The sequence below is a fragment of the Drosophila albomicans genome, chromosome 2R, assembly GCF_009650485.2.
Source record: "Drosophila albomicans strain 15112-1751.03 chromosome 2R, ASM965048v2, whole genome shotgun sequence".
Lineage (NCBI taxonomy): Eukaryota > Metazoa > Arthropoda > Insecta > Diptera > Drosophilidae > Drosophila > Drosophila albomicans.
The window spans coordinates 31,329,831-31,344,646 of NC_047631.2; the positions used below are offsets into that span (position 1 = coordinate 31,329,831).

Sequence of the window (14,816 nt, forward strand, 5' to 3'; positions counted from 1 at the left end):
ACTGCGACTATGCAAAATAACGACATTCGCCTGAATTCATAATTAATAAGTTATCTAAAAATTACATAAATAGTCAGCATTTCTTACCGTGGAATCGTCATCGGCGTCGCAGTTCCAATAAACGTTTGCCGAAACGACCGTTTCACTAAATGAGATCCGATTGAGATGAACGGACGCATTCACTTTGCTTTCATCGGAGGACACCATAGAAGCACTAATTACTTCAAAATTCCATGATCTCTCTGTGAACCCAAGATGAATATATTTGGCATTAGCAAAAATGCCCACGCAATCGAAGACAACATCATTTAAACAACATCATTTAAATGCGCTGACTAAAGTTGTATCTCAATTTTACGTATGCTTTTATGGCTAACATTCTGAGATTGATATAATCGAGTTTCGTTGTGATAATGTTCAGAGTTGTTCAAAATATCTGATCATCGCAATATTTCTGTTTACATTTCAAATTAACATTGAAAATATCTACATCACTGATTATAAGATACACATGCAACAAGTCGATTATGAGTTGGATCATTACATAACATTTTTATACCAGCTACACATAGGGCAGAAGGGTATTATAACTTTGTGTAGCAGGAAATGTATACTATATTACAGGTAGAAGGAGGCTTCTTCGAACCTATAAAGTATATATATATATAACCACAATCTGGTTATTATGCACTCTATTACTTATTTACTTACGAGCAACAATAATTAAATTTGGATTTTCCTTTTATTGCGCCAAAGCAGAGTGAAAATTATACCTGGCATTTAGCTGAGATATTCGCAGCTGTTATGACTCGACTTTAATGCAGCTTCTTGACTTTGCCATCTTCAACGTGGTGTAATTTTTATGGCTTAGTTGCGTGGCGCCTGGAAATATGCAAAATATTTCGAATTTCGTATAAAATGGCGTTATTTATGTACGACGACGACGACGACCAAATCCCCTGTTCAAATTAATAACCAAGAGTTTTCATGATGCGCATTATTATGGCCAAATTATACACCTTATAAAAACAGTTGCGATTCGTCCCCTACCAATAAAGATGTGAACCAATTTTTATGTAAAGCAATTTATTTTGAATTATTTTTATGACACTTAACGCTACTTGATTGTTATTTTGGAAGAAACACAAATAACTGTGTCTGCTAAGTCTAACTTACATATATCATCGTCTTTTTATCTCTCTTATCTCTCACTTACGTGTGTTGTGATGAAGAAGGGAAATTCGTGCAACTCATATATTAACAGCAATAATTTATTAAAATAATGATATAGAGAAGCATTACACAATAGAAAACGTTGTTATATCTATCGCATCTAACAGTTAGCTTGTTCTATGTCACTGATAAAAGTTATTAAAATGCAATACATAAAATTTGTAGTTTATTCGATAATCAGATAAATTTAACACCGTCGTAATTAAATTAGTAAATACGATTAGATAATCGTTGTATGAGCCATAAATAAAGCCGACTTTTGGTAGGGCCGGTTATTAATCGGTCTTTTATTCAGTCATTATAATGAATTTTGCATTGATTTCCTACGGAATACTTTTGTATTTCTTGTGTTTTAGTGCTAGAAACGATGCCATTGTAAGCTGTCAATGATTTAATAATAAAAATATCTGTCTCAGTCTTTATCCTCATTATAGCGCAATTGGGATCACGAATTTTTGTACATCGAATCAACGAGCTCAAATGAGGAGCTAGTCAATGCCAGCATAAAACTAGAACACACAGAAATTGGTAAGAATTCAGTGTCAGGTTTCATCGATTGGAAATTCGATGCTGATGAACATACTATGGTGAGTTAGTTTGTGATCTTAAAATGCAAACATGCGATTTCAATAAATGATTTTCGTTTGGTTGCAGTGTCAACTGCGATTTCTTTGGAGTCAGAGCGGCAGAGATAATGACTATAAGGACACCATTCATCAAGTACCGATGATGACTTTTTATGAATTTCTTGATAAATATTACATGAAAATTGTCTATGCGGATTGGGGCAGTTGCACAAACTTGCCAGACATCGGGAGCAAATTTGTGCCACCCTGGAACAAAACTACATACATATTTTCTAAATGTGATCCACCGGGCGTGAACTTTCCAGATATATTACCCAGAGGCTATCATAAATTGGTGTGCAAAATAATTGGGCAAGCTGAACTTGTTATTGAGACTATTCTAAAATTGACACCCCGAAAAAATATGCTTGTTTAAAGTGTTCCTTAAAAAACCTACGATAAAAAAATAGTATTTGCAAACTCACATTTTTGAAGTTTATTTCAACCTGTGTTCTGATTAAAATTTATAATTCAAATTGAGTCCTGTTCCAAAGTCCGATTTGCCTCGGAATGGTCCGCTCATGTGTCGCGATGCATTTGCTGTGGCATCCAAATTGAGGTTGCCGCTGGGCGACGACATCAGATTGACTTTGCCAGCTGCATTCATGGTTGTCATATTGTATTTCGGTATATGATTGACTCCCACAGATGCAGCATGGCCGCGGCTAGAGTTAATATTCAACCCACCTCCGAATTGGTCAAGATTTCGGGTATGAGTGTGCATAGCAGTTGCATTCATCTCTGCTTGCTTGTTGGAGAAAATATTCGCCTCGCCGCTGATTGTGGTTGAATGACTTTCCATTGCAATTGGTTGTGGTTGCTGTTGATGCTGAAACACCGATTAGTGATAGTATTCTGAGTGTCGCTAGTTCTCCGATCCGCTTTTTATACCCCGGCAGCTGCATCACCGCAAACTCGGTACATTCCCGGCTATAGTTTGCATTGAGTAATGGGTACATCACACGCTTGTCACTCATTTAGATTAATAAAATACATAAATAAAAGTCCCCTCGATATATATGCCCTTTGTATATTATCTTTAGGATTTTGCATATGCACTTATATCCAGGAATTACAAAAAAAAACTCAAAAGAAGCATTTTGATAAGAAAATACATAATTTGTTTGTGCTGGCAATTTTAATAAAAGTTCAATGTGATGAAGTATACGTCGCAAGTTTTGTTATAATCTATGGTAATACTTATTATCCCATTGATTTCGACGTCAGCTTAACAATAAAGGAAATCGTGAACGTTGCTTCGGTTTTAAGCACCAGGTGAAATTTATAGTATCCCAAAGGTAGAATATAGGGAAAACCATCGCCAGTCATAGAACATTCATTCAAAATGTATCTCATCTTCACTGGTGGTACATCGAAATATGGCGGTAAATTTGAGCAGTTTGCCACATTCAGGTAGAACATGTCATGATAATAGTTATCCACAAAAGTCTTTAAGTTTTGATTTGGTATTTGGTAGGGAGTGTTACTGTAGTCATTTTCACGGCCACTGCGACTATGCAACACAACGAAACTCGCCTGAATTCATAGTTAATAAGTGATCTAAAAATTACATAAATAGTCAGAATTTCTTACCGTAGAATCGTCTTCGGCGCCGCAGTTCCAATAAACGTTTGCCGAAACGACCGATTCACTAAATGAGATCCGATTGACATGTATGGTCGCATTCACTTTGCTTTCATCGGAGGACACCATAGAAGCACTAATTACTTCAAAATTCCACGATCTCTCTGAGTGGGAACCCAAGATGCATATATTTGGCATTAGCAAAAATGCCCACACAATCGAAGACAACATCATTTAAAAAGAGAATGCGCTGACTAAAGTTGAATCTCAATGTAACGTATTCTTATATGGCTAACATTCTGAGATTGATATAATTGAGTTTCGCTGTGATAATGTTCAGCGTTGTTCAAAATATCTGATCATCGCAATATTTTCGTTTACATTTCAAATGAACATGGAAAATATCTATCATCACTGATTATAAGATACGGCAGTAAGCCGATTATGAGTTGGAATAAATATCATTACATCACATTTTTATACCAGCAACCCATAGGGTAGAAGGGTATTATAACTTTGTGCCAGCAAGAAATGTAAGTTACAGGTAGAAGGAGGCATCTTCGAACCTATAAAGTATATCTATTGTTAATCAGCGTCAACAGACGAGACGGTAAAGCCACAATCTGGTTATTATGCACTCTATTACGTGTTTACGTATTAATAATAATAATATTAATAATATTGATTTTGGATTTTCCTTTTATTGCGCCCAAGCAGAGTGAAAATATACCTGGGACTTAGCCAAGATATTCGCAGCTGTCATGACTCGACTTTAATGCAGCTTCTTGACTTTGCCATCTTCAACGTCGTGTCATTTTTATGGCTCAGTTGTAAATCGCCTAGAAATATGCAAAGTATTTCTAATTTCGTATTTCGTATAAAATGGCGTTATTTATGTACGACGACGACGACGACCAAATCCCCTGCCCAAATTAATAACCCAGAGTTTTCATGATGCGCATTATTATGCCCAAATTATACACCTTATAAAAACAGTTGCGCTTCCTCTCCCCAACCAATGTGAACCAATTTTTATGTAAAGCAATTTAGTTTAAATTATTTTTATGGCACTTAAGTCGATGCTTCTTTTGGCGAACCCCAAATTGCAGGGTCATGATTGCCAAATCATTCTCATATCATCACTTTTTTTAACTCTTAGTTACGAGTGTTATCTTGATGAAGTAAATTCATGCAACTCATTTATTTGAGAAAACATGTTAACAGCAATAATTTAACAAAATAATGATATAGAGAAACATTACACAATATAATAGTTTTTATATCTATCGCATCTAACAATTAGCTTGTTCTATGTCAACGATAAAAATTATTCAAATATTTACCAAATAATGCAGTACATGAAATTTGTTGTTTATTTGATAAGGAGGTAAATTTGACAAAGCCATCATGGTGATGATACATCGTTATAAAATTAGTGAATGTGAGTTTATAATCATCGTATCAGCTATATATAGCTTGGCATTTGTGTGGATCTGCTAACAATCGTATTTATACCCGCTACCCATGGGGTAGAAGGGTATTATAACTTTGTGCCGGCAGGAAATGTATGTAACAGGTAGAAAGAGGCATCTCCGACCATATAAAGTATATATATTCATGATCAGCGTCAACAGCCGAGACGATCTAGCCATGTCCGTCTGTCCGTCTGTCCGTCTGTCCGTATGAACACCTAGATCTCAGAGACTATAAGATATAGAGCTATAATTTCTTTTCGACAGCATGTGTTATGTTTGCACGCAGATCAAGTTTGTTTTAAATTTTTGCCACGCCGACTTCCGCCCCCGCAAACCAAAAAAATCGAATAACAAACGTAATTTTAAAGCTAGAGTTACGAAGAATTGGTATATATAATAATAACTATAGTAGTTATGATTCTTGAAAATTTGGTTGCAATCAGATAAAAATTGTGGAAGCTATTAAAGAAATACTTTTGCATAGGCAAAAACGCCTATTTACTAGGGGTCTTAGTTGCTTTGGCTGACAATCTGGTATTTTTTGCCGTCTATGGTATATTTTGAATGCGGTACTATATCGATATACCAAATATACCACTTAGTATATTTTTAGTATTTTATAGTATTTTGGTATATTTTGAAAATAATACCGCAATATTTTGCTTTCATTCAAAATGGGTAGCGGGTATCTCACAGTCGAGCACACTCGACTGTAGCTTTCTTACTACCTACACCTACTACACCATTCAAAATATACCATAGACGGCACAATATACCAACTAAGACCCCTAGTAAGTAGGCGCTTTTGCCCATACAAAAGTATTTCTTTAATAACTTCCACAATTTTTATCTGATCGTAACCAAATTTTCAGGAATCATAACTACTGTAGTATTTATTGTATATACCAAAATTCAATTCTAGCTTTAAAATTACCTTTGTTATTCGAGTTTTTTGATTTGCGGGGGCGGAAGTGGGCGTGGCAAAAATTTGAAACAAACTTGATCTGCGTGCAAACATAACAAATGCTGTCGAAAAAAAATTATAGCTCTATCTCTGAGATCCAGTGTTTCATACGGACGGACGGACAGACAGACGGACGAACGGACATGGCTAGATCGTCTCGGCTATTGATGCTGATCAAGAATATATATACTTTATAGGGTCGGAGATGCCTCCTTCTACCTGTTACATACATTTCCTGTCGGCACAAAGTTATTATACCCTTCCACCCCATGGGTAGCGGGTATAAAAATATAATTTTCAAAATCATATTTCTGGAGTTTATTTCAACCTGTGTTCTGATTAAAATTTATAATTCAAATTGAGTCCAGTTCCAAAGTCCGATTTGCCTCGGAATGGTCCGCTCATGTGTCGCGATGCATTTGCTGTGGCATCCAAATTGAGGTTGCCGCTGGGCGACGACATCAGATTGACTTTGCCAGCTGCATTCATGGTTGTCATATTGTATTTCGGTATATGATTGACTCCCACAGATGCAGCATGGCCGCGGCTAGAGTTAATATTCAACCCACCTCCGAATTGGTCGAGATTTCGGGTATGAGTGTGCATAGCAGTTGCATTCATCTCTGCTTGCTTGTTGGAGAAAATATTCGCCTGGGCGCTGGTTGTGGTGGAACTGCCAAATCCTTGGGTATGTCCGTGTTGTACCGACAAACTGTGCCCGTTGCTGTCAAATTTACGCTTGTGAGCAACTTGTGAAGTGAAATAATTATAATTAGTTACTTACGCATTTACTCCTGCATAGACACCTTTAGTGACGGGTCCTCCATTGGTCATTGCGAAAACTCCAGCCTTGGCATTTGTCTGCTCATCGCCTTTTATCACGCCGCATTTGGCGAATGCAGCCCCTGTCTTCGGGTCGGCACTTGAATGACAGTCCATTGTAATTGGTTGTGGATGCTGTGGATGCTGTTGATGCTGAAACACCGATTACTGATAGTATTCTGAGTGTCGCTAGGTCTCCGATCCGCTTTTTATACCCCGGCAGCTGCATCACCGCAAACTCGGTACATTCCCGGCTATAGTTTGCATTGAGTAATGGGTACATCACACGCTTGACACTCATTTAGATTAATAAAATACATAAGAAAGTCCCCTCGATATATATGCTCTTTGCATATTATCTTTATGAGTCTGCATATGCACTTATAGCCACGAATTGTAAATAGGTTACTCAAAAGAAACAGTTATAAAATTCTATATCAATTTAGTAACTAAAGAAAATATTTCATCGTTTGCGAAAATACACTTAATTTTATCTTAAATTCTCATAGCGTGATTTACTCTTTCCGGTTCATTTCCATCATGTTAGTGACTTATTGCTGCTTTAGCGACAGCCGCGCAAAAGGCGCCGTGGCTTAGTTGGTTAAAGCGCCTGTCTAGTAAACAGGAGATCGTGAGTTCGAATCTCGCCGGGGCCTATACAACTGAAAAGTTGTAGTGACATTTTTTATTTATTATACTTATAATTTTTTAAACAAAAATAATTTTTTTTAAAAATAAAATAATAATAATAATAATTAAACAACACATATTTAAATGTGTTTTTATCAATTATCGAGTTTAATTGGCAAGAGAAGTTTCCAATACTGGTTTCATAATTATTTTTTTAGATTCTGTAGAACGATCTTATCTATTTAATTAATTAAAAAGCTTTTAAATATAGTCATTGACAGATTCTTATCACTCATGAACTGAGAACCCGAATTGATCTACTCGTTAGGGGAAAAAATGTTTTAAAGTTTTCGCGACCCTTTCAACTGGCGCCGTGGCTTAGTTGGTTAAAGCGCCTGTCTAGTAAACAGGAGATCGTGAGTTCGAATCTCGCCGGGGCCTTTGTGCAACAGTTGTTGTACAGCTGTGGAATTACTTTTTTATTTTTAAAAAATATTTTAGAACATACGAAATAGATTTAGCTGTTAGGCTGTTCGCCCCTTGCCACTTGCCATCTAAAAATAGTACAATGCTGTGCCATTTTCTTGTTGCTTTTATACGTCTGCACTGCTGACAGCTGACAAAAAGTTTGCGTGCCGTAAACAGTGGCATCGGCATCGGCATCGGATTTGCCTTTATAGTCATCAACTTGCGGCATTCATATCAACTCACTCCCATATACACCATCCGCCCAGTTGCCACCTGTTGTCGTGGCCATTGCATAACGGAAGCCAACGGCGCTGAACGACGGATATGTTCGACAGCATGTTGCATGACTGTTCACTGTCCGAATGGGAGTGCGGGGTGCGGGGTGAACATACATTTGCTTTGCAAATGTATCACATATCGTCGTCAACGTCCTTTCAGTTATTTCTCTGGGGGATAGGCTGCAATTAGCCAGCAGCATCAGCATCAGCAGAAGCAGAAGCAACTTTATTTGTTTCGATTTATTCGCAGTCGTTGGCTTATCTTTACTTTTTATACTTAAACGCACAGCTCAGATAAATTGCGCTGGATGTGAGTCAAATGAGAGAGGGGAATTTACCCTCATCATAATCAGCACAGCGGTTAAAATAATATGTAAACCACAACTCCGGACAATGGTCACATATTCATATGTGTATTGTATGTCACATCGTATAATCATTTTTATGGATTTCATTTCCAATGTCCTTCCTTTTATGTGGTTGCTGGTGTGTTGCTCCTTTTGTTTGTCGGATACAGCAATGTCCTTTTCTAATTTCCTCATGAGCATTATTATTTGACTCTTGCCAGCAGCCAGTCAAGTTTAATTGAACAAAATGTTTATCTAGTTACTTGCTGTTTATGCAGTGATTATGTACATATGTAGTAAATATGTTGGGAATGTAATTATTTGTTTAGTGAACTAGCTTACCAAGATCTTAATAATAGGATGTAGTTGCAATATAAGTTAAAAGGCATTGTTAACTTTAAATAAAGTAAGATTAGAAAGTATTTTAATATTTTTGACTCTAAGTACTTTGATCAATAATGTAAAAAAAACATATTTACAGTCGAGTATAATCAACTATGAAATACCCGCTACGCGCTTTTAATTGAAATTGTTCGTAACATATACCAATATACCAAAATACGTAAATACACCAATATCGTTATACTACTAATATCAAAATATACCAAATTGTCAATCAAAGAAATTAAAAGCCGACAACTTCAGCTTCATTTTTGCCATATACTTAATTCTGGAATAACTTCTAAGATTTCAATCAATAAGCGTACAAATTATGAAATTGTAAATTCATCTTCGTGGTGTATATTTTCCATTCTAAAATCGTTTATTAGCACAATTGTTGTTGTTGTTTCTGGTATGTATTTTCTATTCTCAAGTAAACGGTCTTAAACACAATTGTACATAACATAACATATATCATTTACAACACTGACTGCAATACTCTCTGACAGATGCTGTATGTAATTGCCACGCCTGCTGACCAAGGCAAACTCACACCAAATCCTAGTTTTTAGCAATTGTCAGCAATTTTCTCAATTGGGGACAAAAACTATCGGACTGCAAGGAGAGAGCAGAGGAGGAGAGTAGAAGACTAAACAAATGTGATTTGGGCACACAATGTCGTCGTGTTGCTGTGTATTTTTGTGATTATCCTGAACAAGGACGAAGACTCCCATTCGGGAGCACACCCATTCACACACACACACATGGTGGGCGTGTACATACCATAAGCATTAACATAATTTATGTGGTTCCGCCGGATTTAGCTTTGTCGTCGTTGTCGTCGTCGTCCTCGTAAAAAAGGACGCTCGACCATTGTCCGTTTGAGTTGTGCTGCTTATTTCGATAACAATGGCAACGTTTTGGGGAGGATTGCGGTTTTTATTGTTTTTATGGCAACAAAGTTTATGAAAAGTTTCCCTGCCAACAGATAGAAACGGACTCTCTCTCTCTTTGTACTCTTTGTAATTTCATTTTAGTTTTCTGTTGACTTTGCATATTTTTTTAATTAAATGTAAAAGTAACCGCCGAAATCAAAGTTGTTTCATTGGTGCTATGGCTAATCTATGAAACCATTTCTCAGATTTGCCCTCCGGGGGTCAGAGCCATAAAAACGTGCGAAATTTTCATCGGCGCGTGAATTTTCACAGCACTTGCTGTTGCTGTTTTTGTTTTTCACAGGCATAGGATATGGGATTCAGCTGATTGTTGTCACCTGTACATACCCTGTAACCGTAAGGAGATTGGGAGAACAATGATGAATCACAATACCATAAAACTATACCCAGAAAATGTTCAATAGAAAGTGTTATAAATAAATATAAATTTTCAATCTTTATTTATTATTAAATTTACAGGATATTTGAGCAGTTGTTCTTAAATTTATATTGCCTTCAGAAGTTGTTTTTAGTACACCTGGCACGCAGTGCTCATAACTCAAGAAACATTGTTGTTGCCGGCAGGAATCAGGCAGCAAAAGTCAAAAGCTTGCCAAGTTTTGTCCCTGTCTCTGTGTTGTTGTTGCTGCTTAATGAATAATGGCCAACACGTGCTGGCTAAAAAGAAAGTGAAGTGAAGTGATATGAAATTATGAAATTTAAACCTACTTAGCAGTGTCAACTGAAAATAGGAAAAATAACTGAATAGTAAAAAAAGTTATTGAGAGCTTGTATTCAAAAGCAAATTAAAATTTTGCGTTGTACTTATTTATTATTTAATTGTGATTTCAAATTCACTTCAATTTAATTATATACAGAAAGAAAAAAACGTGAATTAATAAAAATATAAAACTTGAATCAAAATTGTTTGTATGTCAAAATTGTACCAAGAATGTTTATTTTTAAATCAAGATCGAAAATTTAGATCTAGATAAGCCGAATCTGGAAATTCAAGATTATAATCTTGTTTTAAGAATTGAAAAATCTTAAAATTAAACCAAGAAACCAAAGTCTGAAAACAAGATTTTTTCAATTTAGATTTTTTATCTCTGTATAGCCTTCATTTACCAATCTATTTTTTATTTAATAACAAATTTAAGTGATGTCCAATACACGTGTTTATTATTTAATTGTAATTTTAAACTTGTCTATATTTCAAATTAAATGAACAGCTATAAAAATGAAGTGAAATTCTTAAATTTAATATATAATTGTAATTAATTCTAAGTCAGCGACAGTCTGTTCAAAATATTGTGTAATATTTATTTACTATTTAATTGTCAGTTAATAAGAAGAATTACTTTTAATCTGTAACCAAGGCAAGTTGAGGGAAATAGGCAGTAATAATGCAACAAGTCAATAGCTACTTCAACTTGCTCTTGGCCTGAGCTTCAAGAGCAGTTTGATTGAGTTAATTACAAGTGTGTGTCTTGTGTCTTGTGTCATGTGGCGTTGTTCAATGCTGCACGCTTCGCTGCGGCAACTCTTGCGATGTGGCAGCTGAAGCAACGGCTACTCCCAAACTTCATTACAGGCCTCATTAAGCGGCATCTCATAGTGACTGGAGCAGCTTCATCTCAGCCAAGTGGATGTTCAGTTCAGATAGAGACTTTAATGCGGATAGTTGCCAAAATGTCTTCGCTCGTAAGTAAAAAACGAGGATCAACTCCAGTTCGATAAACGAATCTCTTGCAGATGCTTTTGCTGTTGATGCTGCTCTCGACCATTTGCTGTGCGGACTTGCAACAGGATGAGCAGGAGGATCTGCAGCCGGAGCACTACGATGGACGTTCGTTCTTCTTTCTGGGCACTTTGTTTCGTCGCTGGCGAGATCGTTGGCTCGCTTTCCACAATCCTGCTCCGCTTTACGCTGGCGCCGCGTTTCCCATTAATGGTTATTACAATTGTCCGCCCTTTGGCTGCAATCCTGCTGGCATTGGACCTCAACCTGGTTACTATCCACCCTACTACGGATCATCACTGCAGCAGCAACAACAACAACAGCAACAGGCGCAGGGCAACAGCAATGTGTACATCTATCAGACGGATCAGAATAGTGCGAGTTCAGCAACTGGCAGCATGCCGCCTTATGGCTCTGCTTTCCTTGGTCCAGCGCGACAGCCAACGCCTTTGCTGCCGCCTTCCTCCTCTTCACCACAGGCACCACCGTTTCCTCCTCTACCTCCACTTCCCCCGCGGCCCATTCCTTTGCCTCCGGCCACGTTGCCGCCTCAAGTAAGCGCCAGCAGCAGCAGCAGCGGCGCCGGCGGTGGCAGCAACTTTGGCTTTGGAGCTGTTCCTCTGCCTGTTCCGCTTCCCGTAGCTGGCTGCTGTGCCCTGGGCTAAGCAGCATCGCCTAAGTAAACACCGCAGACAAAGTAAAAGAAAACAATACAGTTTTAATTGAAAAGCGTGCAACAAAAAAGCAAACCCAAAAATTCACAAGACACTCGACTTCGATCATCTGATGGCGAAGCCGAAATACTCTAAATCAAATGAAATACTAATTGTATAAAATACTGTATTGATATACTATAAATAAACTGAAATACTAAACATTATATATACTAAAAATACATATACTATAACTAAATTTATATACTAAAAATATAATATACTGAATTTATATACTCTAACTAAATGGAAATACTAAATATTATATATACTAAATATATACTATAACTAAATTGAAAAACTAAATGTATAATATAAAAAATTGAAATACTAAATATATAATATACTGAATTGATATACTATAACTGAACTGAAATACCACATATTTAATATACTAAATTGATATACTCTAACTAAATTGAAATACTAAATGTATGGAATACTGAATTGTTATACTATATCTAATTGAAATACTAAATGTATAATATACTAAATTGATATAATAAATGTATAATATACTGAATTTATATACTCTAACTAAATTGAAATACTGAGTGGTTAATATGTTAACGCGGTTTGTTAAAAAACAAAATCCTAGAAACTTTACATAAAAATAAAATATTAAAAAACTAAGAATGTAAACTCATCTATATATAATTAAAAGAATATCATTTGAGTAAACTATCAAAATCCAATCTCTATTTATTAATACAAAAGTCTATAAAAGTCAAATCTAAATATTCATGCATTCTCTGTGAATTCACTTTCATTACTACAGTGTCTCAAACTCGACACTCCAGTTGTTGAACTCTTCTTTAGTAAGTCGCTAAAAAGGGTTATGTGTAAAAATGTGCATGAAAATGAGGGCAGCAAAGTGTTTAAGGAGGAAGGGTAAAAACATTCAATCACATACTTACACACACATTTGCAGGCACAGACACACATATGGACATTTATCCATTAACGCCGAAAAAGTCCAAACCAATCTGCATAAACAAACTCATCAGAAGCAAGCGCAGCGCTCTGGCATTTGTTTTGATTCCATCATAAACCATAAGATAGCTCCAGACAAGCAACTAGCTGGCATCGAATCTGATGCTGATGCAGATGCTGGTTGCTGGTTGCTGGCTGCTGATGAAGTGGTTGAAGTTGCCCAAGGAGCAGACGTAGACCCAACACGCTGTTGAATTGTTTGGCAAATAAATGCCCGCCAGCATAATGGATGGCCATGGATGATGGCTTCGCTCGGCTTCGGTCAGCTTCTTCTTGTCGCTCCCCAGTTTCCACTTCTCGATTCTCAATGGCAGTCCGGTTCTGTTATTATTTTTATATAACTTGTGAAAATAATAATAGAGCTCCCAGAGGGAAAGAGGAGCGTGGCCAAGCAAATACGAATGCGCCAGCGAGCGACAGTTGTATAAACACAAGTGTGAAAGTCCAGATAGTAACGGCTGATGAGCAATTGCTGGTTGGAACGGGACCAGCATCCAGCATATCCAACATATCCAGCAGTCATTTCTCCTGTTCTCCACATGCAATTGGCCGCGCGTTTATTTGTGTTTGTGCTATGACAACAATGAAGCACGAAAGTGGTAAGAGTTAATGTCCAGGTCTCTCTGAGTGTGTGTGTTGTCCACAACATGCTCAGCAGGTGGTGTTGTTGTGCTTTCTTTTAGACAACTTTCACTGACCGGAAGCGGAAATTAAATGCATAAGTTTATTCAAGTTGTGTGGACCCATCGTCCACTTCTTATCGAGTTTCAAGCAGTCGTCCGGCAAGTGACAACAATATGTGATGGATAAAGTTGCGGTGAAAGTCTTCAAAATCAATATATACGTAATTCATTTTAAAATGCAGCAAATGTACCTACAAACTTATTTCACACGTGCACGAAATTACTTTTTCTATTAACATTGTCTATAACACGCAACGAAAGTCACAAAAGCGACATTTTCTGCCAACATATTCAACGGGGATGTAGCTCAGATGGTAGAGCGCTCGCTTAGCATGTGAGAGGTACGGGGATCGATGCCCCGCATCTCCAGTTGAAAATATTTTTTTTTAAATATTTTTTATTACTATTTTTGATCAAGTTCACTTATTTTAAAATAAAACATGTTTTCGTTAATAATTCAAACAAAAAATGTTTAAAAAAGTTTGACGGGCTCAACCGGGATTTGAACCCGGGACCTCTCGCACCCAAAGCGAGAATCATACCCCTAGACCATTGAGCCGCATGTCTGACGCACGCCCGCTTGCGGTTTTAAACTTAGCATTGACACGGCTTGTGACTAAAAGTAACGAAAATGTTTATAACTTTAGAAAGTTGCTATTAATAATTTAAACAATATTAACAAAGCTGAAATACATATTTAATTAAAAAAAAAAATCGAAAAAAGAAATCACCTTTGGAGATGCGGGGCATCGATCCCCGTACCTCTCACATGCTAAGCGAGCGCTCTACCATCTGAGCTACATCCCCATGTGAAAATTGGTTGGCAAAGAGTCAAAAAGCGTGGCACTTTTGGCCACCTTATTTGGTTTTATATGTTTTGAGTATATGTGAAGTAGTTTTAATGGTCAACAATATGCTATGACTACGAATTGATAACATGAAG

The 14,816-nt window shown here is 36.8% G+C and overlaps 5 protein-coding genes and 5 non-coding genes across 10 annotated transcripts; 5 read left to right on the forward strand and 5 right to left on the reverse strand.

Annotated features, from left to right (window-relative positions):
* Window positions 1-1,528: 1,528 nt before the first annotated feature.
* Window positions 1,529-2,235, forward strand: LOC117574773 (uncharacterized). Its single transcript, XM_034258721.2, has 3 exons — window positions 1,529-1,608; window positions 1,668-1,820; window positions 1,888-2,235. Exons 1-3 carry the CDS (start codon window positions 1,537-1,539, stop codon window positions 2,233-2,235), a joined length of 573 nt encoding a protein of 190 aa, XP_034114612.1. The 5' UTR covers window positions 1,529-1,536.
* A 66-nt stretch (window positions 2,236-2,301) lies between these two features.
* LOC117574775 (attacin-A-like) lies at window positions 2,302-2,833 on the reverse strand. The gene has a single exon (XM_034258723.2). The coding sequence runs from the start codon at window positions 2,659-2,661 to the stop codon at window positions 2,317-2,319; it is 345 nt and encodes a 114-aa protein (XP_034114614.1). The 5' UTR covers window positions 2,662-2,833; the 3' UTR covers window positions 2,302-2,316.
* A 142-nt stretch (window positions 2,834-2,975) lies between these two features.
* LOC117574774 (uncharacterized) lies at window positions 2,976-3,751 on the reverse strand. Its single transcript, XM_034258722.2, has 2 exons — window positions 3,453-3,751; window positions 2,976-3,395 (listed from the first exon to the last, which is right to left on the reverse strand). The coding sequence occupies exons 1-2, from the start codon at window positions 3,675-3,677 to the stop codon at window positions 3,063-3,065; spliced, it is 558 nt and encodes a 185-aa protein (XP_034114613.1). The 5' UTR covers window positions 3,678-3,751; the 3' UTR covers window positions 2,976-3,062.
* Window positions 3,752-6,185: 2,434 nt separating this feature from the next.
* LOC117574695 (attacin-A-like) lies at window positions 6,186-6,847 on the reverse strand. The gene is made up of 2 exons (XM_034258604.2): window positions 6,667-6,847; window positions 6,186-6,606 (listed from the first exon to the last, which is right to left on the reverse strand). The coding sequence occupies exons 1-2, from the start codon at window positions 6,819-6,821 to the stop codon at window positions 6,222-6,224; spliced, it is 540 nt and encodes a 179-aa protein (XP_034114495.1). The 5' UTR covers window positions 6,822-6,847; the 3' UTR covers window positions 6,186-6,221.
* A 439-nt stretch (window positions 6,848-7,286) lies between these two features.
* Window positions 7,287-7,360, forward strand: Trnat-agu (transfer RNA threonine (anticodon AGU)). Its single transcript has one exon. It is a non-coding gene; the product is annotated as a tRNA-Thr (tRNA).
* Window positions 7,361-7,701: 341 nt separating this feature from the next.
* On the forward strand, window positions 7,702-7,775 carry Trnat-agu (transfer RNA threonine (anticodon AGU)). The gene has a single exon. It is a non-coding gene; the product is annotated as a tRNA-Thr (tRNA).
* Window positions 7,776-11,486: 3,711 nt separating this feature from the next.
* Window positions 11,487-12,149, forward strand: LOC117575786 (splicing factor 1; the record flags this gene model as incomplete). The annotated part of the gene is made up of 1 exon (XM_034260160.2): window positions 11,487-12,149. A coding segment is annotated over one exon (663 nt), but the record flags the coding sequence as incomplete, so codon positions are not given.
* A 2,020-nt stretch (window positions 12,150-14,169) lies between these two features.
* On the forward strand, window positions 14,170-14,242 carry Trnaa-agc (transfer RNA alanine (anticodon AGC)). Its single transcript has one exon. It is a non-coding gene; the product is annotated as a tRNA-Ala (tRNA).
* Window positions 14,243-14,360: 118 nt separating this feature from the next.
* Window positions 14,361-14,432, reverse strand: Trnap-ugg (transfer RNA proline (anticodon UGG)). The gene has a single exon. It is a non-coding gene; the product is annotated as a tRNA-Pro (tRNA).
* A 175-nt stretch (window positions 14,433-14,607) lies between these two features.
* Window positions 14,608-14,680, reverse strand: Trnaa-agc (transfer RNA alanine (anticodon AGC)). Its single transcript has one exon. It is a non-coding gene; the product is annotated as a tRNA-Ala (tRNA).
* Window positions 14,681-14,816: the final 136 nt, after the last annotated feature.

Coding starts and splice junctions, on each gene's coding strand:
- LOC117574773 (XM_034258721.2), top strand. CDS start 1,537: ATGAATTTTGCATTGATTTCCTACGGAATACTTTTGTATTTCTTGTGT. Junction 1,609..1,667: donor GTGCTAGAAACGATGCCATT/GTAAGCTGTCAA, acceptor TCCTCATTATAG/CGCAATTGGGATCACGAATT. Junction 1,821..1,887: donor ATGCTGATGAACATACTATG/GTGAGTTAGTTT, acceptor GTTTGGTTGCAG/TGTCAACTGCGATTTCTTTG.
- LOC117574775 (XM_034258723.2), bottom strand. CDS start 2,661: ATGGAAAGTCATTCAACCACAATCAGCGGCGAGGCGAATATTTTCTCC.
- LOC117574774 (XM_034258722.2), bottom strand. CDS start 3,677: ATGATGTTGTCTTCGATTGTGTGGGCATTTTTGCTAATGCCAAATATA. Junction 3,396..3,452: donor GCGCCGAAGACGATTCTACG/GTAAGAAATTCT, acceptor CTATGAATTCAG/GCGAGTTTCGTTGTGTTGCA.
- LOC117574695 (XM_034258604.2), bottom strand. CDS start 6,821: ATGGACTGTCATTCAAGTGCCGACCCGAAGACAGGGGCTGCATTCGCC. Junction 6,607..6,666: donor GTCTATGCAGGAGTAAATGC/GTAAGTAACTAA, acceptor TAAATTTGACAG/CAACGGGCACAGTTTGTCGG.